This window comes from Takifugu flavidus, chromosome 8 (assembly GCF_003711565.1).
Source record: "Takifugu flavidus isolate HTHZ2018 chromosome 8, ASM371156v2, whole genome shotgun sequence".
Taxonomy (NCBI): Eukaryota; Metazoa; Chordata; class Actinopteri; order Tetraodontiformes; family Tetraodontidae; genus Takifugu; species Takifugu flavidus.
In genome coordinates, this window is record NC_079527.1 from 12,112,984 (window position 1) to 12,140,334 (window position 27,351).

At 52.8% G+C, this 27,351-nt stretch overlaps 1 protein-coding gene across 1 annotated transcript in view; it reads right to left on the reverse strand.

Annotated features, from left to right (window-relative positions):
• Window positions 1-27,351, reverse strand: part of LOC130529841 (cadherin-4-like) — a 132,159-nt gene that overhangs the window by 37,231 nt on the left and 67,577 nt on the right. Inside the window, exons 4-5 of the mRNA XM_057040462.1 lie at window positions 7,728-7,951; window positions 2,667-2,864 (exon numbers count right to left, since the gene is read on the reverse strand). Coding sequence (XP_056896442.1) covers window positions 2,667-2,864; window positions 7,728-7,951 — 422 coding nt within the window. The remainder of the gene's footprint in view (window positions 1-2,666; window positions 2,865-7,727; window positions 7,952-27,351) is intronic.

Below are 27,351 nucleotides of genomic sequence, written 5' to 3' on the forward strand. Positions count from 1 at the left end.
TTGGGAGCCGCGCGGCAGCAGGAGCGGCAGCGGCAGGAGGAGCGGCAGGAGCAGCGGTGGGAGGAGCGGCGGGAGGAGGAGCAGCGGGAGGAGGAGGAGCGGCAGGAAGAATGGCAGGAGGAGCGGCAGGAGGAGGAGGAGTGGCAGGAGGAGTGGCAGGAGGAGAGGCAGGAGGAGCGGCAGGAGGAGGAGTGGCAGGAGAGCGGCAGGAGCAGTGGCAGGAGCGGTAGGAGGAGCGGCAGGAGGAGTGGCAGGAGGAGGAGGAGCAGCAGGAGGAGTGGCAGGAGCGGCAGGAGGAGAGGCAGGAGGAGGAGTGGCAGGAAGAGCGGCAGGAGCAGCGGCAGGAGCGGTAGGAGGAGTGGCAGGAGGAGCAGCAGGAGGAGCGGCAGGAGGAGCGGCGGGAAGAGCGGCAGGAGGAGGAGGAGCGGCAGGAGCAGCGGCAGGAGGAGCGGCAGGAGCAGCGGCAGGAAGAGCGGCAGGAGGAGCGGCAGGAGCAGCGGCAGGAGGAGGAGGAGCGGCAGGAGGAGGAGGAGCGGCAGGAGGAGCGGCAGGACCCAACCTCCCCATTCGCTGGGATGGATCATGTGACTCGTTTCTGTGTTTCACCTCCATGGGAAAACGATGGTCTGAGATGTGTTTTGAAGCCTCCTGGTGCAGAATTGTTCCAGTGTTTGATGTGATTTGCACGTGTTTGACGGCTGATTGGGGATATTTGCTGCTGGTTGATCGCCATTTGCAATGGAAATTCATTCATTTTTACAAAACGAAGCAGTTTTTGTCTGTCATGAGGAGGTTTTTCCTCAAATTCTGGATCCCAAATCTCCACTTCAGCCACCTTCAAATGTTTGTACTTATATATAATATATTCTGAAGATTATTTAAAAAGGGTTATTTCACATGTCTGCCTGATTTGAACGTTTTCTTATTAGGAACATGGTGAAAATGGGATTTTGCGGCTGTTGACAGAACCTTCCAATTTACTATGATAAAAAAGATATTTTTCATCAATGTTTAATCTTTTAAAGCCTTTGGTTGCAACATGTCAACTGAATTAGATTCGATTTTTAGATTGTTTTGACTCCAATGTTAATGTATTTGTTCTGGGCGCCCCTAATTTGCATACATCAAATAAACACTTGGGAAAAGAAAGAAAGAATAATACAAAAAAACCTCATCGATCAAACGTTCATTTTGTTTTTCTGTGTTGATTGAGAGACTCGCACCAGATTCCCAATAGAGCATCAAGGCTAGGAAAGTGGATTAAAGACAGTTTAAAAATAAATAAAAAAACCATTCCCGGGCCGCCCGGCCCCTTGTTAAAGTCTCTGGTATGGCCCTGGATGCCCCCCCAGCCATCATTAGAGTCAGGGAGTCCGACAGAGGCAGGAACGCACCGCTTCTCTGCTCCGAACGTTCCACTTTCTGCAGCCCAGCGGCCCCTAACGGACCTATTTACGCCACAAACTGAGCCACACTTTTCCAATCTCCACTTGATCCCCGCTCTCTTCCTCTGCGCCCAGTTCCGCCGCTGTCCACACCAGCTCCCAGAGGCTGCCGAAGGGTCCGGGGCCAGCGTGGCGCGGCGCCACTGGCGGGCTCAGATTAAAGCGGGGCCAACCCGGCCTGCTGCGACACACTCCAGATGTAGAGGCTTACAAACTTCTCCCTCCTTGACTTTGTGTTTTTTTGTCTCACTCTCACAAAGCGAGGAGAACAAAAACAAAATCCTTCAGGCGTCTCTGCAGGCTTCCCCCGGGGATTGAACCAAACCCAGTAGAAAAACAAAGAGGAGCGACTGCAGGAGAGGAGGGAAAAATGCTACTTTTGCACAATTTAGGAGCCAAAAGAGATAAGCAGTGAGTTTGTAAACAGCGAGGAAGAGCTGATGGATGGATAAAGAAGGGAGGAAGGAAGGATCCCGAAGAGATGCTTCTCTGATGAGGGACAGATGCTGTTGGTGCCGGATCTCGAGCCGCACTCCTTTATCCCTGTTTTTGGCCAGCGTCGGCTCAACATCCGCCTGCTGGCTGGTTACACATGTTAAATCCTGCAGCCGCGCGGATTCCAAACGTGCAGAGACGGCGGACATCTTGTTTTTGCTGCCTTCCAGTGCCACGCGATTGTTGGCTCCTCGTGTTATTACCTGTGACTGTCGTGTGTTTTCCATCCTGTCGTTACCGTGACCGCCTGAACCGACTGTCACTACCCCCACCCCCCCCCCCCCACCCCACCCCCCCGTCGGGCTCGCCAACAGCTTTTCACGGTTACAGCTCACCAGAGGCCGACGTGGTGCCTTCAGTGGTCCGTGGGAAATTTTATTGTTATAAAAGAGCTTTGGAAATAGCATTGAACTTTGGGTAACCTCTGAAACAGCCTGATAAAGGGAAGAAAGGATGCATGAAGGAGCAGAAATAATCGTTAGTTATAGTGTGAACCCGGCAGCCCTCACGCGGCCTCGGAGTTTAGCTGCTCAGCTGCTCCGGGTCCGGGGGGAGGACCTCGGAGAGCCACTAGCCGCCGTCTAAAACACCTCAGAATATTGTGGCTGTTCTTACGGGGGAAGGATATGCAGGATAAAGACGTGCAAATGAATCCCACCACGATCAGCGTCAGCGGCGGAGCACCACCCAGACCCCCCCCCCCACCCCCAAAGAACTGTCACTTACGCTGACGAGCATCTGAGGGAAGGGTCCACGGGAATTCTCGGCCACGTTGATGGGTGGGATCACCCAGTCCCTCTTCTGCCTCCGCAGACCTTTGGAGCTGTTCCTGCCAGAGCCGGAGAACAGGATGACAGGAGGCGGCGCCGGGAACGGCTCCTTCAGCTCCCGTCTCCCAGAAACTTTATCCTCCTCCTTTGTGACCTTTAACACAACAGGAGGCTTAATTTAGCAGGCAGCTAACGACGATGGCTAACAAACATAAAATATTTATAGACATGCATGAGGGGAAAATGTCAGTTTAACGAGATGCACAAGAAAATGCAGATCAACACCTTACACAAAAGGATCTTGGAAATCATTCCCAAATTGGCAGGAATTCCGCTTCACCTGCAGCATTTCCTGGGGGTTGCTGCAGGGGGGGGGGGGGGTGGGCTGTTTCCTTTAACAGGGGAAAGGCTCTCTGCCGTAAACACCTAATCTACCGTAGCTTCAGCCTCAATTAACTGGCCGTGTACTGCCGCAAACATCTCAGGAACTCCAACTGAAGAAAATTGGATTCTGCTTCATTTACCGCGATGCGGTTGCCATGGTTGCCGTCATCAATGGCTGCCCTGGCAGCAGAGGAAAACAAAAACGCCACCGTCATCAGAGCGTCAGTGGCAGCTGTAGGTTCTGATGGTGGCATCCTTTGAATGACACCAGGGACGTGATCCACTTATCATTACGCTTTGTCGGATTGATGAATATTTAAATTGTTGCCAGCTTCATTAAACTGTAACGTTGTGACGTTGATCTGTCCAAAACTTGTCTAAACAAAGACTTCACCATAATTACATCCAAAAAGGAGCTGAATTCACTACAAAACACCACACAACAAGCACCGAATTGGGAAATATGCACCACGAACTGGAAAAAAATAGTTCCAGGAGTGGCCAAAATGGCCCCGGCATCACTAATGGGGGGAATCTCATATCAAAGATTTCATTTTCTGCATATGTGGCGCGATGACAGGTGACAGATTGTCATTTTCAGCAGGTATAAACAGCCAGTTAACACAGGCCGTGATTGATGTCGGATTTATAGCCTGTTTGCGCAGACGAGACAGCCGAGTCACCAACGGGAGCTTTAATCACGCAGCCTTCGCCATCACGCTCTCCCTGCAGGCACGCAGATATGACAGCCACCAACTTTCTTCCCTTTTTTTTTGGGTTAAAGATGCTGAAATGTGGAACTTGAAAGCAGCTTCTCTTTAATCCTCCTCATCAGCACTAAGTCAGAGGAGCTGCATCAAGTGCTGCAGCTCTCAGCCGTTTTCACCTCGCTTCTGTTAACGTCCTCCCGTCTGTTTGTTTGCGTTTATCACAGCGGATCCTGACAAAAGTCGGGATGAAACGCTTTAATGGAGTAGCTGGGGGCTATTTAGGCGAGGAGATAATCAGATCTGCTGCTTCTTAAGGTTACCCGCGCTCCTTATAGATTTCCTTTTGAAATATAACACACTTGGTGGACTGGTTGGTGGGGAGGGGGGCCGGGGTGAAGGGGGGGGGGGGGGGTCGCTTTACTGCACTGACAGCCTTGAGAGTTGTTCTACAGTAACTTTACCAACACATCTCAGGGTTACAAGCCAGTGGGAAAAAAACCTGTCAAGGATTCACTCATGAATATCACGACTGAAGCTGTGCATCAGTTGCAATCACCCCCCCCAAACCCCCCCCGAGCTGCTCCCGCTCCCCTCTGCCCTCCTCTTGCAGCGTTATTGTTATTCTCTGGCCTGACAGCTCGTCTCAGCAACGGTGGTTCCTGGAGCGCCGGGCTGCTTCAGAGCCGATCGGGAACCGGCAGGCAGCAGCGGCAGCTCCCACCTCAGACACGACGCATGTGCAGATGCGATCCAGGCTCAGGATCCCTCAGAAAAGGGGCTTTTACAGGAGTGGCCACGGCCGAAATGGACCCTGAGGAGTTAATAATAATAATAATAACCACTGTGGCCATTAAGCCCCGCCCTCCTTCACGGATGGGCAACACCTGACTGGTCACCCGTCCAGGTGAGAGCTCTTATCGATGTAGTTTCTGCCTCCTCGATGGCCGGTTTCTACGGCTACGTGAGGCTGTAGCGTCCATATTATAATGCAAAGACGGTTCCGAGTGTGCGGCGGAACCGCGGAGTTCTTTAGCGGCGAGCGACGCTGATGTGTTTGATCAGCTGTCTGATGGTGTTTCTTAATTTAACAAGTAAACTCAGATAACCGCAATTCCATTAGGTTCAAAAAGAGCAGCTTAAGCAGATAATGGAAAACACACACAGGCGCGCACACACACTCCCAGAGCCCATATTTGCAGATGTAGGCATGAGTGTGCACGTGTGAACGTCAGAACATGAGATCCGGGCTCATGAATTCCGGAGCAAAACGGAAAAGCGCTTCAATCACCATATATTTACATATAAAAGGCTCAGTGTTTTAGCTCTGCTCCAGCCTTTCTTTCCTTTTTTACCTCTCTAATTTTCTCGGTAGCCTTACGTGCCCGTCTGACGGCGGCTGACAGAACGAAACACGCCGCCCGAGCGAGCTTCCGCGTATGACGGGAATTGCTCCTGGCACATGTTTAAAATGAAGGTTCCTATGGAATTCTTTTAAATGAAAGTGTTTTCACTCTGCTCACAGTGTTTATTCCCTTTGGGCGAGACCCCTCAGAGGTTTAGGCTGTACCTGCTGCTTTTTAAGGCCGCCCTCATTAGACGGACGCCCAGCAGAAAAGCTTTTAAGGCCCGTTTTTAAGGAAAAGGGCGGATGTGTGTTGGCGTGGACGGGCAGAGCCGCGCGCCATGAAAGGAGCAACGGGCGAAGGTGTCATGTTCGGTTTCATCAACCGAGCGAGGGTTACATTTCAAACAGCGCACGCCGGTGGAATTCAGGGCGCCTTTGCAAACAGGAGGAACGGTTGCAGAAGCGCGTGGAGAAGGGGGGGGGTTGGAGCGGCGGGGTCGTGCACGTCAAAGTGAGTGTATCTTAAATAAATAAACAGCTGCTTGTGTATCAGTGAAGCCATAGTAAAACAGGGAATTAGTAAAAAATGAAGGTCGGGAACAAGATAAAACAGGCAGTAGAGATGATGCTTGTTGTGGTGCAGCAGTTCCCGCTTTTGACCACTAGAGGAGCTACAGGCCTGAACCATGAGGGCAACATGCCTGTAGCCACGGAGATGAGCGACGTTTCCACACTAAACCAATAAAGACCATAAACTCCAAACTTGTGTAGAAATGTGCTGCCATTCGACACCTGGGATAGTTTTCCAGTCCCCAAGAGTTCGCCTTGTGTGTGTGTGTGTGTGTGTGTGTGTGTGTGTGTGTGTGTGTGTGTGTGTGTGTGTGTGTAAAAAGATGCGGGCCGAGTCAGAACAAATGTATTCTGTTTCTGCAGAGCGGGAAGCTTGCGGGCTTGGGCTGCAGGGCACGGCTGCACTGAATCCCAGCAGTGCAGCGGAGGTGGGGGGGGTTCAGGGTGGGGGGGGGTTCAGGGTGGGGGGGGGTTGACAGAAGCAGATGTGGCCCCTCCCCTCCCTTATTCCCTAAATAAGTTATTCTCCAGATCCTTTTATCTCCCGCGCTAACAGGTACTGGTGAGCTCCCAGTGGAGGAATGTGGAAGGAGGAGAAGAAAGACGGCTTAACGGGCTCTTCTCCCGTCCTGGTGCAATTCTGATCAAACCCACTTCACTTTCTCTTAAATTTGTATTTAAAAAGTTCGGGCAGGAAAGTCTGCGCAGTCCCTCAAGCCAGAAGAAATCTGGAGTCGGCTTTAGATTTCTTTTAAACGACACGCTTGGTTCTTCCAAGGAAAATAAAGGCTGCTAGTCTAAACACAAACCTGCCCCCCCCCCCCCCATAAAGGAAACTCAACACAAACTCAGCATAATCCAGGAACAAGGGCAGAAATATTCCTGCAGACGAATCAGACGCGTTCTTGCACACTGAAGCCAGTGAGTGTGAAATGGATGCATCCCACCCAGTCCCGGTGCCATCAGCACCAGCCAGCTGGCGGTGGTCCCGGCACCCCCCCCCCCCCCCCCCACCGAGCCACTGGCTCTCCAGAACCTTGCATACTTTGATATCAGCCAGCCTCTGGCTACCCAGACATCTGGAAGTTATTATTCAACAGAGCGCGCCACAAAGCGCCATTTCCATAATGAAACATCGCATTTTGCACCAGTGCTCCCGCTCTCGCCGCTCGCTTGTTCTGACATGGAGCATCTGCCCGACCCCCCCCCCACCCCCACCCCCCCCCCAGCCCCAGCCCCAAAACCACCGCTGCTCCGGTTCTTGGCTTTTTAGAATCTTTCTGCGACTTTAAGACGTCCATTTGGCCTGGTGCTGTGAGGGACGTAGCTGGTGACACCACTGAGACCACAACAAACCCAATAACAGGAAACTAGCTGAGGCAACAACGGCGCCGGGGGCAACCGAGGCAACTTTGATTGAACCGATTTCATTTATCATTTCAAAAAATCATGAAAGAGAACCCTACATTTCTCCTCTGGCATCTGACAACCGTCATGTGATTGGTCAGAAATTTACAGTGGGCGTGGTTAATGTGGAAAAACACAACTGTTGTATTTGTTGATTGACAGCTGAGCTTGGTTAAAAGATTAGGCAGTGGGAGGAGCCTATAACGCCCCCCCAGGAGTTTCTCTTGATGTATGAGCGGTCAGGAGTGTCGCAGCCTTCGGAGTGTTACGAGGTCGTTCTGCCCCCTGGGCTGGACCGCATTGAGGAATAATGTGTCCCGATGTAATCTGATTACTGATTATGCAGATGAGGAGATCACACTTGTGGCTCTAGAGATCGAGCTGCTGTCAGACCACTGATGGCTTTTAATTGGATGAGGAGGGGTCGAAGCCCCCAGGGCCTTCCGCGGTATGGGATGTTTTCCAATAGCAGCTTATGGCCGGGGGGGGCATCCATTACTTTTAGCCTGTCTGAAAACCCTGAGAAGTTTTGACCTCATTCCACACTGGAAATGCCTGAATCAGGAGAACCGGAGCTGTCTGTTGGGGGGGGGGGACTCACCTCGTTCTCCTTCTGTGGTACCGGGGGTGGGTCAATGAGCGCCAGCTGCACCACCGTTTCCCAGACGCGTGCGCGTGAATCTTGGGCGGTCAGCTTAAACTGAACCGGCTCGTCCAGGTTCGCCTCCCCCGTGGCGAAAATGGACCCATCCGTCCGCACGCCGAAGAGTGGGTCGCCGCTCCGGAGGACCACGGCGTCGTTCCCCGCGCAGTCGTCGAATTTCACTGGAGACAAACAGATGAGACTTAGAGGGAGAACAGGGGCCCTTCAGCAAAGCAATCACGCACTGCAACTGCTAATCAAGTAATAAAAGCCCCACCGATGCAGGAGGAAGAGCTGTTTGCCCCTGTGCTGTGATTAAGAAGGGGTGAAATACTGGTGTTAATAGAGCTCACAACTCACTTTGTTTGGAGGCGGAACAGGCACAATGTGTAGTAATTAACGGCTATTATTAGAGGGGAAAATATCCAGTTACATCATAAATAAAACCCTAATTAGCAAACACAACACAGCACAAAGGAAGACTACATTTTATAATTAGAAATTAATCTGGAGGGGGGGGTATTGTCAGCCACTTTGCATAAAATTTCATAAACGCGTAAAAGGCATAGAAGTCCTGTGGCGCCACGGCGTTCTGTTGTGAGCAAAGGTGGACGACGTACACAGAAATTCCCGGTTCTCCTGCCAGGAGACGTCATGAATGGGAATGTGAAGCACATCTGAAGAACTTCCTGGATAAGTTCCAATGCTGTTTGATTGCAGTGGCATTGAGCTGAACTTCTGAACTGGTCCTCCATGTTTGAATCAACACGCAACAACGTAACAGCGTTTAATAACAGGCATCGCCAATCATCGGAATTTCATACTGACCACTAAACACTGGTAATCTCGGGATTTTAGTGTAATTCTTTCCATGCTACTGGGACGCAGCTAATGTGTGTTCTATCTGTTACACTCTCTCACACACTTGAGGAAATGAGCTGACTCACAGGCCAGTGGAAAATAATGGCCTCCCATCTTTATCCCTTTTCTCCTTCACTGCATTCCCGGCCTTCCCTTTACTGGGATTACACTGTCTAGACGGCACTTTATCCCTGACCACTGAGTCTCGTTGCCACGCCGCCTTTTTTTCTCCCGTATTTCGCCTTCCTGGTCCTTCAGGTTGTAAGTGTGTCCGTGATCGTGTCAGGGCTCTTCTGAGGCCACATGTCCCACAGCGGCTCCGGGCTCAGTCAGATGGGACGGCTCTTCCCGGCTCTTCGGGAGACGACAAGAGATCCATCAACCCGACAGGCAGAAAGTCCTCTGCTGCTCACCCAACTGCTTCTCTTTTACTCATTTTCTTCCCCAGAACCCACCTAAAGCACAGAGATTCTCTAAGGTTAGCTAGCTCACAGTGGCTATGCTAACCGCTGCAGCAGCAGTATGATGGTATTAAACTGATCATTTATTGGATGTATCAAAGTCTCGGCACAGAAAAAGAACCCAACGTTACCCAGGGATACAGAGGAGCCTTTTTCTTAGCTCAGCGCTAAAAACACCAGCCTGAGGAAATTGTCTTGACCTCTGTGCTCCGAATCCCCGTGTATTCGTCAGACGACAGCGTTCCGTAACTGTTCAGAACCAGCTCCAGAGCCTTTCCGTGACGCCGGCCTGGCTGACACTAAACAACCAGTTTTCTTCTTCTTCTGCGCTGCTCCGATTGTTCTAAACACAACTCCGACTGTCTGCAGGGGCTGCTGGAGCAGTTAGCACAGACACGAGTCGCAGACGTCCCGGAGGGACGTGTCCTCGCACTAATTAAGCAAAAACACAGCGCCAATTTTCATCAGCGCACACACGCGCGACCCTGCGGTAGCTCAGCCGGGTCGATACTGTCATAAGAGACATTACAGAATTGTCAACAGAAGGAAGGATGAAGCCCGGCGGCGCAATGCTGCGCTAACAAGTTGCTCTAAAGCGAAGAGCCCAGGTTGTGCATTGATCTGCCAAATAATACAGAAGCCCCAGTGGGCCAGAGAGGCAGACTGACACGTCTGCACCATCAAGTCAATGTGGGCAGTTGTTAACCCCCCCCCAATGTGGTTCTGGTGATGCACGGGCTATTGTGAGGCGATATCAAACGCTAACTCCACATCTTCCACGTCTCTAATTAAAGTTCCTCCCTCTGCAACCAGACAAGGACGAGCAGGAGAGCAGCGCCGCAATCAGCTGCGACCTTGCTGGAGCGCTCCGTGGACGGCCTGACAGGAAGTAGGTGACAGGTGTTGAAAGGGCGGTGAGAAGGGAGGGGGGCTTAGCAGAGGAGTGATGGGGGGGGGGGGGGGGGGGGGGGGGGGGGAGGTGAGAAGACGCCAGGAAGTCAGGAAGGAAGAGGGTAAGATTGATGAGAAAATGGAGAGTGTGTGGAGGTGGCAATCAGAGAGACGGCAAAATGGAAGAAACGACATTAGATGTGGGGGAGAGAGGCCTAAAAGCTCCTAGTTGCCAGAGGGAGATCTCCAGGTTATAGCCGCGGCCCTGTAAACGCTTCAAAGTGGCTGCGCTGAACGCATCAGATGTCACCTGCCCTCCAAAACAATATTGGAACTAATCTTAGCTACAATTGAGCCTGTTGAGGACAGAAATGACGGGGAAGTGGGGAGAGATGAGACGGGAAGGGGCGGAAGGAGGCTGCGGACGGCGGCGGCTCGCTGGCACCTCCATCCTGGCCCGGCGAACTGGCACAGCGGAGCGGATACGACGCTCAGATGGCTGTTTAAACAGGTTAATTGGCCTGGTCACCAGGGGGACGGTGACAGATGGATGGAAGCAGAGAGGAGAGAAATATGGGGGCAGGAAAATGTGACACGGGGGAGGGGGGGGAGGGCCGGAGCCCCGGAGACGATGGAGATGATGATGAGGAACGAGGTGCCACGAGGAACGAGGCGCCACGCGGAAGGTGCTGACTAAACACTAAACCCCCGGTTCACCTCAAGTGGACTCAGGATGCGAAGGGACGGCGAGTATATGGACAATCTGCCCATCAGGGGTCGGAGACCATCTAAAGGTTTGAATTTAGCTCCCATGCTTCATCTAAAACCAGCAAGACAATTTTATCAGCCCCGAACAGACACCAACGCGCCAGCAGGGGGCGCCGCGGGACGCCACCGCGCCAGCAGGGGGCGCCGTCCTGCGGGACACCACCGCGCCAGCAGGGGGCGCCGTCCTGCGGGACACCACCGCGCCAGCAGGGGGCGCCCTTCTGCTTCCGAATCACGCGTGAAAGCCAAGGACTTTTTTGAAGTTCGACTTTCCACCATCTTTTCATCACGCTGCAGCCTTTCGGCTACGGAGCCTCTGAAGAGCATTTGTTTTAATTTGGTCACTTTTGTCAGTTTTCCTTAATTTCGCCGCTTTGGCGCCAATTAAATTACACGCCGTCTTGTTTTTATCGTCTTTTTAAAAAACCGCGCTCCACCTGAGGGGGTTCAGCTCCGCGAATCGACTGGAGTCCAGGTCCCATTTGCTTTTTCCGAATGCTGTAAAACTGAGAAGAGAAACAGGGAAAATCGGCTCTCGCAGCGAAGACGCATCAGAAATAAACCGTCTGCATCAAAATCACTGATAAGTTTTCAATTAACAGCAAATCAAATGTTCTAGAAGATGAAAGAAGAAGCCGGAACCTTCCGTGGTAACGTGGCCAGAATGTTCCCCAGGAAGATAAAAGAATGGAGAGCTTCCCCTCCTCTCCTCACCTCCTCTCCTGCTCACCTCCTCTCCTCCTCTCCTGCTCACCACCTCTCCTCCTCACTTCCTCTCCTGCTCACCTCCTCACCTCTCCTCCTCACCTCCTCTCCTCCTCTCCTGCTCTTCTCCTCACCTCTCCTGCTCACCACCTCTCCTCCTCACCTCTCCTGCTCATCTCCTCTCCTCCTCACCTCCTCTCTTGCTCTTCTCCTCACCTCTCCTGCTCACCTCCTCTCCTCCTCACCTCTCCTCCTCACCTCCTCTCCTGCTCTTCTCCTCACCTCCTCTCCTGCTCACCTCCTCACCTCTCCTCCTCACCTGCTCTTCTCCTCACCTCTCCTGCTCACCTCCTCACCTCTCCCTCCTCACCTCTCCTGCTCACCTCCTCTCCTCCTCCTCCTCTCCTCCTCACCTCCTCTCCTGCTCTTCTCCTCACCGCTCCTCCTCAACTCCTCTCCTGCTCTTCTCCTCACCTCTCCTCCTCCTCACTCCTCTCCTCCTCTCTTGCTCTTCTCCTCACCTCTCCTCCTCTCTTGCTCACCTCCTCTCCTCCTCACCTCTCTCCTCCTCACCTCACCTCCTCTCCTCCTCCTCCTCACCTCCTCCTCCTCACCTCTCCTTCTCTCCTCCTCTCCTCCTCACCTCTCCACCTCTCCTCCTCTCTTGCTCACCTCCTCACCTCTCCTCCTCACCTCCTCTCCTCCTCCTCCTCCTCACCTCTCTCCTCCTCACCTCCTCTCCTGCTCACCTCCCACCTCTCCTCCTCACTCCTCTCCTGCTCTTCTCCTCACCGCTCCTCCTCAACTCCTCTCCTGCTCTTCTCCTCACCGCTCCTCCTCAACTCCTCTCCTGCTCTTCTCCTCACCTCTCCTGCTCTCTTTCTCACCTCTCCTCCTCACCTCACCTCCTCTCCTCCTCTCCTAACCTCCTCTCCTCGTCACCTCTCCTGCTCTCCTCCTCTCCTCCTCACCTCTCCACCTCTCCTCCTCTCTTGCTCACCTCCTCTCCTGCTCATCTCCTCACCTCTCCTCCTCACCTCTCCTCCTCACCTCTCCTCCTCACCTCCTCTCCTGCTCACCTCCTCACCTCTCCTCCTCACCTCTCCTCCTCCTCCTCACCTCTCCTCCTCCTCCTCACCTCCTCTCCTCCTCCTCACCTCTCCTCCTCCTCACCTCCTCTCCTCCTCTCCTCCCTCTCTGAGGCTCCGCCTCTGCCTTTATTTGCAGCATTTGCCTGCGAGCGCCAGACTTGAAGAAGAAGAAGAAGAAGCCATTTTCATATTGTTTTCTCCAGCTTCCCCGAGGAAGCCGGAGCAAAATTGCTTTCCCCGACCGCTGGAGGAGGGAGAGGCAGCGTTCCTCAAATCTAATCAACATCTCTCCATCAAAACTTTAAGGAAAAGCTTCGCTTGTGTTTTTCCCCGACTGTAATGGTCCGGAATCCCTGCAGCCTTCAGTCCGCGGAAAACACACACAATTACACAGCGGGTGTGAAGGATGGAGAACGGGTTTTCCTGTAGTTACAGGACGGATCGGCCTTTTCTCCCCCTCTTGGAAGCGAGCCGCCGGGCCCTGGGATCCGAGGGATCCGAAACTGAACCGTGCAATTAGTGGCATTTGCAAGTTTTGGGTAGCTCCACACGGGGGCTCCGCAAACGGGCCGAGGCGGCGCCGGCGAGAACACGGGGAAGGACGGCCGAGGCTGCAGAGCTCCACTTCCAAATGAAATTCCGCTGCATCAATTTGCCATTTTGTTTTCGCTTCCTCTTCAGCAGCTCAAAGCGAATCAGAGGGCAGCTCCGCTTGCTCGTTTTGCCGCGCGATTTCCATAAATAAATAAATAAACAGCGAGCCGAACAACAACAACAGAACCCAGATTGGATGTTTCTGCACTTCAAAAGCCAAATCCAATGTAAATAATTCATTTCCTGTTAACCTGGCGACATTAAGAACCGGCCCGGTCAGAGTTATTAGTGCCTATTTGCCAAACATGTACAAGTTAGCCCGTGTTGACGTGTTTATTATTTAGCGGGTAACCTCAGCGCTAGCTAGCGTTTTGTTAAATCCACACTGGCAGCTCTGGAAGCATCGTGCATATTAAACAGCCGCCGGGCCTCGTTTCTCGGAATCGTGCGTTGAGGAACGTGGCGCCACGAGCAGCTGTGTACGCCGCTCCGCCGTCCGTCACGCCATCCTTCACCGCATTGTTTGCACATCTGTATGTTAATGTGAGAGGTGTAAACGACCGACAGTGAGGCGTGTGGGGGCTAAAGCTAGTATAAGTTTAGCCCCGCCCCTTCACGTGTCGCTGTCACTGTTCCCCTAAATAACTGGAACTGCTCAAGCCCCGCCCACTGGCCACTTATATGCTACCACACGCTGCTTCAGGACAGATCACGATCCACTTATGGACGCCTGATTAGTGACAGTGTGGCGAAAATGTTGGGCTGGGAAAAGTAAACACCCAAAAAACGGGAAGTTTTAAGTGAACAAGTCCTCCTGATATTAAAGAAGCAAACAAGGCAGCGGCCTCAGGGCAAACGTGCCTTCCTGATGCTGCCACGTCACAATTTGCCCAAAGCCGCCCGTGCCCATAGGCTGTTTGACAACCGCCTTTGAAGTGGTGCCGACCGGCTAATGGAGACGCTGCAAAGCTCTTTTCAAGTTCTGGGAATAAGACAGAAGCCCGAACTTTGAACGCCGTCCTGACAGAGCGTCCTGTGATTGATGCAGGCTCGGTCCCCGTGTTCGCGTGTGATCAAACATCTGTGCGTACATTAGCCGCGCGAACACGTATGCTAGGGATGAGTTGCCAGTTTGGCGCCGCTTGTTTCACCTGCACCTGTCTCGGGAAGACGGAGCCAACTGGCAACTCTTGGTTCTGGAAACTCACAAACCAAGCAGGAAGGGGAAGGGGGGGGTTAGAGAGGCGCGAGGTGCTTTGCTGCGTAGCATTAGCATGATTCATCTTCACAAAAGTGCAAAGCTGGTGATAATCGCTTTAGCTAATCCTGCCATGCTTCGGGCGAGCAAGTATGACGAGTGAAGGGGTGGATCTTTAACCCCCCCCGGGGATGACTGAACCGGGTGGAACGTGGTCAGGTTTGTGTGTGTGTGTGTGTGTGTTCTCGTGTGGGTTTGCACGTCATGCATGCCAGCTAGAAGTTCTGAAGTAAATCCAGGTTGGTGTAAATTCCAAAGCAGGTAAAGTGGAAATGAAGCAAAAGGACGTCAGGGGGGAAGAAATCAAAACAAGGGTGCTGTCACCGGTAGTTTAGGCTGGGTGGCAGCATGAAAACCACCCTGCTGCTGGTTTTAGTGATGTTGTGTTCAGTTTACTGAGTACAATTGCTGACGAGAAGCATACAAGAATTTCCACATCTGAGCGTGCTAGCATCTCCAGGCGCATCAATCGGAATTGAATCCAATGTTAGCGCTCCTTCTAAAGCTCTGTGGTTCCTCCCGCACAGAAAAAGAACATTTTTATACCCTCAGAGTGACACTTTTCACAGCCTCTGAGCGCACATGCCCATTGGATCACCTCATTAGCATCACCGGGATCTGCTCCCTGACGGGTTACACTTCTTTATTCCCCGTCTCTCAAAATACAGCCGCCGATGCTAAATATAACCGACGCTGTCAAGAAACCCGGAGACCTTTCACTGCGAGCGCAGTTTTAAAGTTGCGCCGCGGCGCGGCGGCGCGAGGACGGCGCAGAGTAAACAAAAGAGTTTAACAGGAAGTGGTGAACAGTTGAAAAGTGTTTGATGAGAGCTCTTAGCCCGTGGCTATAGCGCATTAGGCACAGATGAGCCACAGTCGGCTCCCACACTGTTAATGTGGAACACATTACAACTGCACAATGAGTTATGATTGCCATTAAAGAGCAAATGATTCAGCCCCCGCCGCTGGATTCAAAGGGCCGCCGTCCTTTCTGCTCCCGCCCACGCTGCACGCCCGCGCATCTCCGGTGACGATCACTCCGCTGGACACTTCGCCGAGCGCATCCGTCCACGTTGTTGGAGGGAATTCTAACAAACGGAGCTTCGGAATCAACTGGCCGGCACGATTACTGCGTGGTTGATTCATTTTAGCTCGCCCCTACATTCAGAGCTAGCAGAAACCCTAATAATTGTAATAAAATTGGGTAAACCATGAGGATGTAGTGGATGGAGAAGGGGGGGGGGGGTAAAAACATAGTGCAGTGACAGATGAGGAGGGTGCCCGTTGCTTTCTCGCCCACATTATCTACCTCTGCCTCTGGGGGCAGGAGGCTAGCTGTGAAATGAATGAGCGGCAGAGTGGAGGCAGGCGCTAACATTAAGATAATGATGCTCTTTTGTCTGCCCCGGCCCGAAGCCCGCCACATGGAGGAGGAGGCAGGGGGGCGGGAGCGAGGCTGTGAGCTGCCCGACACTCCGTCCTCGGGTCTGCAGGTGCCTGACGTAGATCAGACGGGGACCCATTTGATGAGTTCAAAGGCGGCTAACAGGCAAAGAGCTGTCACACGGTGGACAGAGAGTCAGCGGGCTCCAACCAGGCTGCCACTCGTGGACGGGGGGGGGGGGGGCAATAACAGAAAGGCTTGGTTTTAATAAGCATCCGAACCAGGAGATAATCTCATTCATGTTTACCTGCTGGGGTGACCTCGATCTGCACGGAGCAGGAAAAACTGCTCCTGTTTGTGGGGGAAAACTAGCAAATAAGACCAACAAAACAAGGATTGATCCAAATCATGGCTGTGGAACGTCAGGCACACGGAGCCGACGCGTCCTCCGCGGGTGAGTCCGTCTAATTTGTTTAAATCCTGTGTGATCCGGAATGTTTGCCTTGGACCTGCGACTGTCTGGAATGTTCGGGAGAGTCACGGATGGTACCGGAGTCACGTCCCGCCAACAGCGGCGGGATTAAGAGAAGTCTCCTCTGGATAAATGGCTTCTGGCAGGCCCGTCCTCGCGCCGCCGGGTCGTCCGCGTCGCTGTCGCAGCCAATCAGAGCCGGAACAACAGCCCAGTGGGAGACAGGAGCCCCGTCGCTGCCTCGTTAGGCTCCTCGTTAGGCTCCTCGTTAGGCTCCTCGTTAGGGCTCCGGCTGTATATTCAAACATCCTCTGTGGCCCTTTGAGTCATTTTTCTTGTCTTCATCTGTGAGTCCGAGAGCTCCGGGTCAGCGAGATCCGCCACTTCTCCTCTATTTACTGACTAGTGTGGATGTAATGACCTGCTCTTTGGTTCCGACACCCCCCGGGCCCTGTCGGAGCACCACCCCGGGCCCTGACGGAGCACCACCCCGGGCCCTGTCGGAGCACCACCTCGGCCCTGTCGGAGCACCACCCCGGGCCCTGACGGAGCACCACCCCCCCGGGCCCTGTCGGAGCACCACCTCGGGCCCTGTCGGAGCACCACCTCGGGCCCTGTCGGAGCACCACCCCGGGCCCTGTCGGAGCACCACCCCGGGCCCTGTCGGAGCACCACCTCGGGCCCTGTCGGAGCACCACCCCGGGCCCTGTCGGAGCACCACCTCGGGCCGCAGGCTCCCGACACCCGAACACAGCTGAGCTGAACTCGGAGCGCTTCGGCCTCGCCTGCTCGCCGTTTGTGACGCCACCGAGGTGGATTTAACGAGCCGCATGATATCAGATGGGAAAAGGAAACACTGCTAATATCTGGGGGGGGGAGGATGCTGCGAGGAGGAGGAGGAGGAGGAGGAGGAGAAGGAGGAGGAGGAGGCCCGTCCGGCGCTGCCAGTGTTTGCCACCTGCTCTGCTGGCATCTTTATTCCGTCTTCCTCCACGTCTCCCCTAAAGCATCCACCGCAGCCGTGTCCCATAATGCACTCTGAGAAGGTAATCCCCCCCCCATCCCCCCCCCATCCCCCCCCTCCCCCAGGTGGGCGGAGACGTGGGCGTAAAAACTAATCAGATCCTTTCATGCGAAATCAAAGAGGGCTGAGAAACAGAAGCAGTTCAGAATTGTGAGATGGACCCACATCCCAGAGACAGTGTGTTTGGATTAAAGAGGTTCCTGTGTGTTCTGGACCCAGAGAGACGCGAGCGGCGCTGGTTAGAGCCGGGCCGGGCCGGTCCATCATTGTTGTGGAGCAGCGGAGAGCTGAACAGATGATGGGGGAGAGCAGGAGAATCCCGGACTCCTCCATCACGGAGCAGCCCTAAAGTCCACCGGAGCCGACACCAGAACGGGCCGGACGCGACCCGGCAGCAGGGCGGCGCTCCGATAAAAGCTGGTTCATGCTCTCAGGCTGAACCTGGAAGATTTTATGTTTTTATCGCTCTCGGAGAGGGAAAAAGAGCTTAATGGGCACCTTTTTAATCAGAAACATCACACACACACACACACACACACACACACACACACACACACACACACACACACACACACACGTTTGCTGCCTGACCATTTGTTCCCAGCTTCTATCTGTATGTTTCAATCAGTCCTCCGGCTCTTCCGCTGCCTGCGAGGCGTGCACGAGGAGGACGCACGTGCACAGCGGCAGCGCCGAGACGGGCGCCGTCAGCCCTGTCCGCCGTGTCCAAACTCTTCCTGCCAGATTAGCGGTCTGGCACGCCACAAGCCCGGTTCAGAGAATGAGAAATGTCACTCTGGCTGACTGCTGAGTGATTCCTGACAGCTCGTCCAGCCGACCGAGCGGAACGGAACGCTCCGGCCCGGGCCCCCATCGCGGTGCCTCCTGTGACATCAGCGGCAATCAAACGGCGCCTTCGAGTTACACCCCCACACACATACACACCTTAATTGTCTCCCGGGTCATCCTTTTCCACGCGAGAGTCCTTGTTAGAGACGCAGAGGCGTCCTAACGACCGCCATAACCATCCCGGAGCAGTTAGACTTAATGTCACCTTTCCCGCCCCCCCTCCTCTCATCTGCTGGGAAGGCTGGTTCACACACTCCTTTATTGCCTTCATGACCATTAGCTTCCTCATGTTATTACAGTCATTGTCTCCGTTTGCCTGACGGACGCGGCCTCATACGGATTCCTCTTCTCTTCGCTCGTTCCCTGAGACGACTGTTCCGGTTTCAGCCTCGCACCAGTGCGCACGGATCAGGAATAAACCGGCATGTAACTGGATTATGTATTCTTCCCATTCAGAGCGTTCTGTATTTTCATTCTGGATGCTCTCCATACAGCATGACCTGGCGGGGGAACAACGCCGTTTCTGTCTCTGACAACTGTCCTGTTTCTATTGTCCCAGTTCTTCCAGTTACAGAAGCCAGTGGGTCAAAAGTTCAGTCTGGCTCGGGCGGCGCTCCGATCGATACCGGCTGATCCGACTGTGCTGACAGGCCGGCGGCCGATCCTCGATGGATCCTGATGTCTGGCCCCTGGCCTGATAAATGCTGATGTCCAGAAACATGACACCTCTGTGATGGACAAGAGTGTGTGTGTGTGTGTGTGTGTGTGTGTGTGTGTGTGTGTGTGTGTGCGTGTGTGCGTGCGTGCGTGTGTGCGTGCTCGCCATCGACCTCCGGCCTCCTGAGAATATCAACGGCGTGATTTTAGCGCCACGTCGGTGCAGCGTTGGACACGTCCTGGTGGTGAAGCCATCAACGTTCGGTCCAATGAATCCCAAAACGGGAAGTTTTTACGCTCCAGCCTGAACTAACGTAGGTAGAGAAAGAGCAGAGTGTGAAAGAAAGCTCTATTTAATATGAAATAAGATTATTTCCAAAGTGATGTTCACGGCTACTAATGAATTCCTGCCAGGGGAGCAACTGAATGGGATTAGGGAAGAGTATGGAACGCCATTAATCTCGTTAGCGGCGGACCTCCGTCATCCTAAAGCTCCGGACAGATTTACACAGGAGACATTTGGCGTCTTTAGTTTCCTGTTGTTTTAATCCCAATAATAATTCTCTGATGTATTTTGTTCGTAATTTAAACATTTTAAAAGGAAGAAAGGAAGAAAACCAACTAAATATTTCCAAACACTAAAGCCCCCCCCCCCCCCCCCCCACCCCCCATAAACATGTACAGCGGCGGCGCGGTTTTGTAAATAACTACAATGGGTCGACTTAGCATTAATGTATATTTAACTGTCAAACGTGGATCTTCTCTTCAGTCGAGGAGTGAAAAAAATAAAGATTGTTTTCTAATTCGTCCAAAATAAATGTTGACACAAACCGCGGAGCCTGGAAAAACGGGATGAAAGGCGCCACCGCTGCTCCCGTCTCTGCATCTGTTTCCTGTTGTGTGTTTGAAGCGGACCTTTTGTTCGGCCGTGTTATTACGTTATCAGCAAACGGACTATTTGCTCCTCCAGACGCCACAAAACCAGTTTAATTAACAGTTTCACGCTCGCCAACACAATCTGTGCATCCGTCTGCGCCCTCGCGTCGGGCCTGGAGGCCGGTTGTTCCGTCTCACTGTGCATCTCGTGATGCGAAACGGGAAAAAATGGTCGGACGAGGTTGCAAAAAAGTTTGTGACGAGCACAGATTACCCGTCAGGTAAGAGACAAAGCCGGCCTCGCTTCCTCCGTCGAGCTCTGACTGACAGACTCGCTGCCGTAGCATGCGGATCCAGATAACGCAGAGAGCCGCCTGACAGCCTCTGGCCTCGGACTCTGGCTCCGCCGGGACGGCGACCGTCAGCCGCGGTTTGACGGTCGCCGCCGCCCTCAGCAGAAAGTGACGCGTCTGCTTCCTGGTGAACACAGACAGTCACAGTCACATGACACGTGCATGCCCACGCATGGGGGCACCTGTACACTCTGAGAAGGAGGGATAATATAGACAAACACGTCTATTTCTCTCATGTTTCAGTCCTAGTTACACACACACACACACACACATCCTCGTATTTCTGTCTTTGCGGGGACTTTTAGAGACATAACACATTTCCCACCCCCCTACCTAAACCCCTACCCTCAACTTTTAAACCCTCAACCCTCACTTTGGTACTCAATATGTTGCACATAGGACACACACACACACCTCAGCAAATCTGGAAGTGATAGCGAAGTGCTGGAGAATGTGGAACAGAAAGGTCCCTTCATGAGGCTCTTGTCCCGGGAGAACAGATAAGAGAGTGGTGGAGATCAGCGAACTGTAATTACCTTGCAGAAACGAGGGGAACCCAACACCCCCCCACACTGTCAGGGTTAAAGACCAAAAGTAATCCCAAATAAACTCCATCACCGGCGCTATCAGGGAATCTGCTCGCCGTGTGATCCGTCAACGTGTCTCCAACTAGGATATCTGAGATTGATCTGCACCGAATCTCCGCAGGATTTTCAGGAAAAACGCTCCGTTTTTAATGCCCGCAGATGTCAGCGGGTAATTTTATAATCTTATTTGGGTGATGTTTTCCCTCCGCGCGACATCAGGACCCGCCGCCTGCCGCTCCCTTTCTAATTCCCCACATCCTCTCTGCTGGGATGGAATAAACTGGGAGTGATGTAGGATGAGCAGACGTGCGGAGGCAGGAGGACGGACGGAAGAGAAGAGGAGCTTCACATTAAGAGCAAACGTGGACGCGGATTAATGTGAAGCCGGGATCGTGTGAAACCAGGAAGCGCTTTCATCCCTGAACGTTTCATCAGAAAAGGTGGCGGGGTCAGATGGGCCCGTTGCCATGGCGGCCTTGACGACCACCTCTGGTAGGGAGAGATCAAACGGGAAGCCACCTGTGGAATCACAGTTTAGCCAGCTTTAAATTCCTTGTTGTCCACCGCCCCCAAACGGGCCGTTCAAACGGCGTTTTCCGATGCTAATTCACTCTTTCCTTACGTTGTTAACCTCCGCCCAGCGTCTCCTTCCTTTCATATCGCCTTTTTCCTCGGCTCCGACGCGTTCCTGATCACAAAGACGAGCCGTGACTGGGATCCATCTGTTCTCCCAACGTGAGGGAAATTCAGCAGCGAGGAGGGAAAAAAAGAGAAAAAGCTTCCCTTGATAGTTTCTTTTCTTTAAGGAACGCGAGGAAAGTAAACGCAATATTTTAAGCCGGGAACCATGAAATGAGACGCACACAGTCAAGCTAAAGACTGATTTGTTTCAGCGTTTGAAGATGGGGAAGAAGGGAAAACTTGTCAAGCGAGTGTGACGCGGAAGACAGTTAAACGTAGGAAAAGTGTTAATACCGATCTGCCGCCCTTTCATCCGCGTCTCTTCATCTTCCCGTTAAACCTTTGAAGAGGTCATTTAACAGGCCTAGAGCGGGATGCCCCGGAAGCAAGCGGCTAACAATCCAGCACCTCAACCTTTCATTTCCTGGATCCAGGCAGGACATCAAAGACACGGAAGTAATGATCCCGTGGGGGCATAAAGGGAGTGGGAAGAGGGAGAAGAGAGGAGCTGGAGGAGGACGAGGCTGGAAGAATAATGGGACAGGGAATACGGAGCCGATTAAAATCCCAGGAAGACACACGGAGTTGATGGGTTTATTCATCCAGGCTGATGGACCAGGCTGGGGGACGTCCTGGTTCTGACCATCCGTCAGCTCAGAGACCTACTGGGGCTGTACTGGGACTGTACTGGAGCTGTGCTGGGGCTGTGCTGGGGCTGTACTGGGGCTGTACTGGGACTGTGCTGGGACTGTACTGGGACTGTACTGGAGCTGTGCTGGAGCTGTACTGGAGCTGTACTGGGGCTGTACTGGGGCTGTACTGGAGCTGTGCTGGGGCTGTACTGGGGCTGTACTGGAGCTGTACTGGGGCTGTACTGGCTGGGTCGGTCCAGGCCAGACGGTGATCAGTGGTCTCCGAGGCCTTTTTCAGGTCTAAGTAGGTCACAGTCTCATGAAATGTTCAGAAGAATTCAGCCTAAATGATAAACTGGTGACGTTCTCTAAGTACATAATATGATGACATAATGGAGAAATGCCGGTGCTATGCTGTTAGCATCCGCGTGCACAAAACGTGTGCACAGTCCTCCGCTCTGGAATCTCGGCATCCTTTGATCTGCCCATTCCAGCCGGCCTCTACAGGAGGGCAGGACGGCGCTCCCCGTCTCTCCGGGACACTTCTCCTTCATCTCTACGAGTCCAATCATTCCCCATTCGGGGAAGATTCCTGAAAAATAGCTAACGACCAAAAAAAGAGCCGCGTTGGGCTGCCTGGACCGCTTGCTTGGAGGAGACTGTTCAAACCTTACAGAAAACCCCGTTTTGATAAATAAGGATGCACGCCTGTGTGTGTGCGCGTCCACGTGTGCATCTGGGACCTGGCCCCTCTCCTCTTTAATGAGCGCCTCTGGAGATGGCAGGTGCATGTTCAGCCATTCTTTGACCAGCTCAGCAGTGCCCGGGCCGCCCCGCTCTCCCTCCCACTGCAATTATCAGCGTCCATTAGCAAAAACACACCGTCAACAACAACAAAGTCACGTCGCTAAAGGACGCGGGCGGAGCGCTTCTGACGTCCTCGCTTCACACCCCCGGCAGCCATTAAAGGAAGGAGACGCGCGTGACAGCTTCGGCGCTTTGTTTATTCCCCGATGGGATTAAATCAAGGGATTATTGAGCCGTTCTGGAATTTCTGTTTTTGGAACGACCTTTTCCGATGAGTTCAGGCTCAGTCAGTATTTTCTTTAGAAGCTCCTTTTTACAAACAAACATTCATGGACCCGTCTTTACTTAATAGTCGTCGAAGTCAACTTTTATGTAATTTTTTGCTCATTGCTAAGCTCTGGAGGCAGACCAGTAATGGTGATGGGAATAATGTCTTTAAGACTGGCATGATGGAGACTTTCTTCTCCTTGTGAACCTGTCAAGAACCTTCCCCTCACTCAGGTGTAACACTGCCCCCCCCCCCCTCCCACAATAGGAGAGCGTCATTATTATGTTTACTTTTTAAAGGTAGAGCGGCAGCAGGGGAAATCAGTGACTCTTCAGTGTGCTGCCATTTCCCCCCCTTTTGTATTGGTTTTCCCTTCGTCCATAATAAAATAATAGCCCAAAATCCCCCCTTTGAGGGTCGGAGCTGGGGGGGTGGCTTTATAAAACAAGTGACAAAGAGATTTTTGATTTAAAACTCCAACGAGGGGCAGGATTAACGCAGCCGTCAGCGCTCTGTTGCGAGTTCTGTGGCCGTTTAGAAAAATCACAATGCGGCACAATGAGCGTGTGCACGTGTGCGTGTGCACGTGAGCGTCCGCACAGCTGACTGATAATCAACTGAAATGGACGGATCGCTGATTAGTTTAGTTAAATTAATCAAGTCTTGATGTGTTTAAGCCCAACAAGGTCAAAAACTTCAGCAGGAAATATCCAGAAGAATAAAGTTATACTTGACAGAAACCACAGCGCCGCCCCCCCCCCCCCCACACACACACACACACACACACACAAACACACTCAAAAACCCCACATGCCCCTGTGATGTGAAACGTTGGTGTTTTTTCAGCCCTTTGAATCTCTGGAGCAGCACGAGTTGAAGTCGTCTCCAGCTAGAGCTCGCTGGCGGCCGCGGGGGGCTTTATTTACCGGAGCTGACATGCCAGAGGCGGAGACGGGTGTGTGTGTGTGTGTGTGTGTGTGTGTGTGTTGGCGGGGGGCAGTAATGGCCTCCCTGAGCCGTGTCACGCTTTCGCTCTGAACACGGATATCCTCACGTAGGAAAATTAAGGGGCAGTTGCAGGGAACAATGCTCTCATCCACTGCTGAATACAAGCTCACTGACACACACACACACACACACACACACACACACACACACACAAACACACATACACTGGAGGTGTAATTAGGGAGCCTGGGTGGACCAGAATGAGGAGATTCTAAGCACGCTACACAGCACAGAAACCACTTACCCCACCTCCAACACCACTGCAGCCTGGACAGTAAATATCAGATATGTTTAAATTTTTGATGATAAAAGCGCTCGGTTCGATTCCCCAAAAGGCCACACAGGGTTCAGGATCCCAAGTCGCTGGATCTTAAAAAAAATTGCACCGATTGATGATGCGGATCTAAACAGGGCGGCCGTCACGCCGAACCGCCGACTGCTCAGATCCTGAATAAAGCTCAGTTTAATCAATTCTAATTGTTCAGATTAGGAGGAGTTCTGGTGCTAATACCTCGACAAACACCAAAACTGGAACACGGCGGGTCCTTCGGGAGGATTTAGGCATCCTTCCCTGCCGTTAGCACGCCATAATCTGCGAGTCGGTTCGAGACAAATATGATAATAACGAGGGGAATAAAATTAGCATTTGCCCATTAAAAGTCATTACTCTTGATGCCAAGCATTGGATTGTGGGTACAGAAGAGAGTTTCCACAGCTGCCCTGCGGAGGATTATGCAAAAAAATAAGTTCATCCCTCTCTGGAGACGCACTGACAATTACAATCTGCATGATGAGCATACACGTGTATGTATGTATATATATATACTGACCAGCCTTGTTCACCCAGACAAGAAGAGCGAATGACAGGCTAATTAATAATGAAGTCTTCCCTGTTGCCGTGGATTCTCTTCCCCCGACAGGATTTCTATTAATGCTAATTGACCCTGGCTTCCCCAGAACCACCCCGGCTACTCCAGGGCCTCCTGGGGTGCCAATGCAGGTTAGCCGATACATGAATAATTCCCAGGAGGGTGTCGACGGTAAGAAGTAGGGCAGAGAATTTGGTGCAGCGCCTCTCTCCAGCCTGCCTCACAATCCCCTGATCAGCAGCCTGGTTAATATTTAACTGTACAAGCTTCATTTCATTCTGTGCAGCAGGAGCCATGAGGTGTGTGGCGAGGTAAGAAGTTAAAACTCAAACAGCGCCCCCTGTCTGTCATCTGCAGGGAGAGCAACGCAGAGAATCAGGTGAATAGCTTCAGCATCTCCTGATTAAAACTGGGACGGAGCAGCAGGAAGAAGCAGCCTGATGGCTGGTTATACTTATACCACACTAAAGACTACTACTATATACTAAAGACATTAATGCAGTAATAAGAGTGTAATAACACACTGTTTGCATGTTTCTATGCTGCCACTCATCGTCCCACCCTATGGATCATAAACATGCACAGTGTGGCTAGTACACATGCTTGTATGCACCTGAGCTAGCTGCCGTTTTTTTTGCTGTGTCCTCTGAGGTGGCGTCTCCGACTCGCCGCCTGACGTCGCTCGCCGCCTGACGTCACTGGCCGCCTGACGTCGCTGGCCGCCTGACGTCGCTCGCCGCCTCCGACGCGCTCGCCGCCTGACGTCGCTCACCGCCTGACGTCGCTGGCCGCCTGACGTCGCTGGCGGCCTGACGTCGCTCGCCGCCTGACGTCGCTCGCCGCCTGACGTCGCTGGCCGCCTGACGTCACTGGCCGCCTGACGTCGCTCGCCGCCTGACGTCACTGGCCGCCTGACGTCGCTCGCCGCCTGACGTCGCTCGCCGCCTGACGTCGCTCTCCGCCTGACGTCGCTCGCCGCCTGACGTCGCTGGCCGCCTGTGTTCTCCTCCTCTCAGCAAATAAACCGCTGCGTTTCAAAAACCTTTGGTGGACTTCAAACAACGAGACAACCGATGTTCGCGGGAGTCTCTAATCTCCGAGAGCCAATTAATTCCAATAACGGGGGGAAGGGGCTGGATCTGCCTCTTCCAAAAACGCTCCTCTGTCTGTTTTGCTGCTATTTGTCAGCAGAAGCACCGCAGCCTTTCACATCACACGCTGCACTTTAATGATACAAACAGACAAATTAGGCCTCTGTGTACATTGGAACCCGGCTCCGTCGGCCGCCTCGGTCTGTTTACATTTAGTGTTTGAGCGCGTTAATGGGAAGCTCATCTCTAGCAGCCCTCACACGGATGTGGCTGAAATCCCAAACATCCTCTTCCGCTCCGCAGCCGCAAAGCGCTGGGTTTGTTCTGGAGGCGGGTCACGTGACCGCGCTCGTGGACGACGGGCGGGAAGGCGAACGGCGAGAGCTAGCAGACGGGAAAAGGTAGAGCTCAGATGTCTTTAGTAGTGAAAAGTCCTCCTAAAATTAGACCTTTGGGCTATTTCCTTTTCAACAAATCTTAAAGACTGAGATCTTGCAAAACGAAGTGGTAGACTGTGAATAATTTATGCCGGAGCCTTTTTATAGCGCCTGGCCTTTGAGATTCATAATTCTGTTCACATTAGCGCTGAGAAAGGAGTTGGCTCTTAATAAATAGGTATTAAAAACTTTAACTGATATTAATAGCAGCAATTAAAAGCCATACTGGTGGGTTATGCATCATTTCTGTACCGGTGGAGTGGAAAACCCACTCGGCAGAACCTTCTCGTATCACCATTTTTTATCTCTCCTTCTCTAACTCATCACTGTCTGCTTTCCAAACTGAAGGTGCACGAAGCTGCGGGCGTTCAGCGGGAACCTTAGCATCTGTGCGAACCTCCTCGTGGTCCTCAGACGCGCCAGACAGTTTCCACCGCCTCATCATTCTGTAATCAACTCACCGAACGCAGCGGCTACGAGACGAGCGCGCGGCCGTCCGCCGCCGTGATTGATGAGCGAACCTTCTCGTCTCCCACTTCATTGTTTGCCCTAGCGTGCCAGGTCAAATGGTGTGTGTCAGCCAGCCAATCACCATTCATTTCAGTTTATGGAGTAGAACCTCTGCTGGTCTCGCCCATTAGCACGCACCGCTTTCGCTTCAGGTACCGGAGGGAGAACGGGAGGACTTCATTGCCAAACGTGTAGAGGAACGGGCTGGAAGTGCGCTGTTTGTTTCTGTATAGCCAGGGTTAGCAACAGAAATGCTAACTCTGGCTCTCCCGTTTTAGGACTAACAGCAAAAAGTCGTACTTTTCCCTCCTTCTGACTCGGATTCTCCAACCGGATCCAAAGGGGCCGGTGCAGGGGTTTATCCTGCTGCCTAGCTGGTGTAACACTGGAGTCACGTGAGCTGATCAGTGTGAGCGGACCGACAGGAGAGAGGTGAGCAGCACAGGGA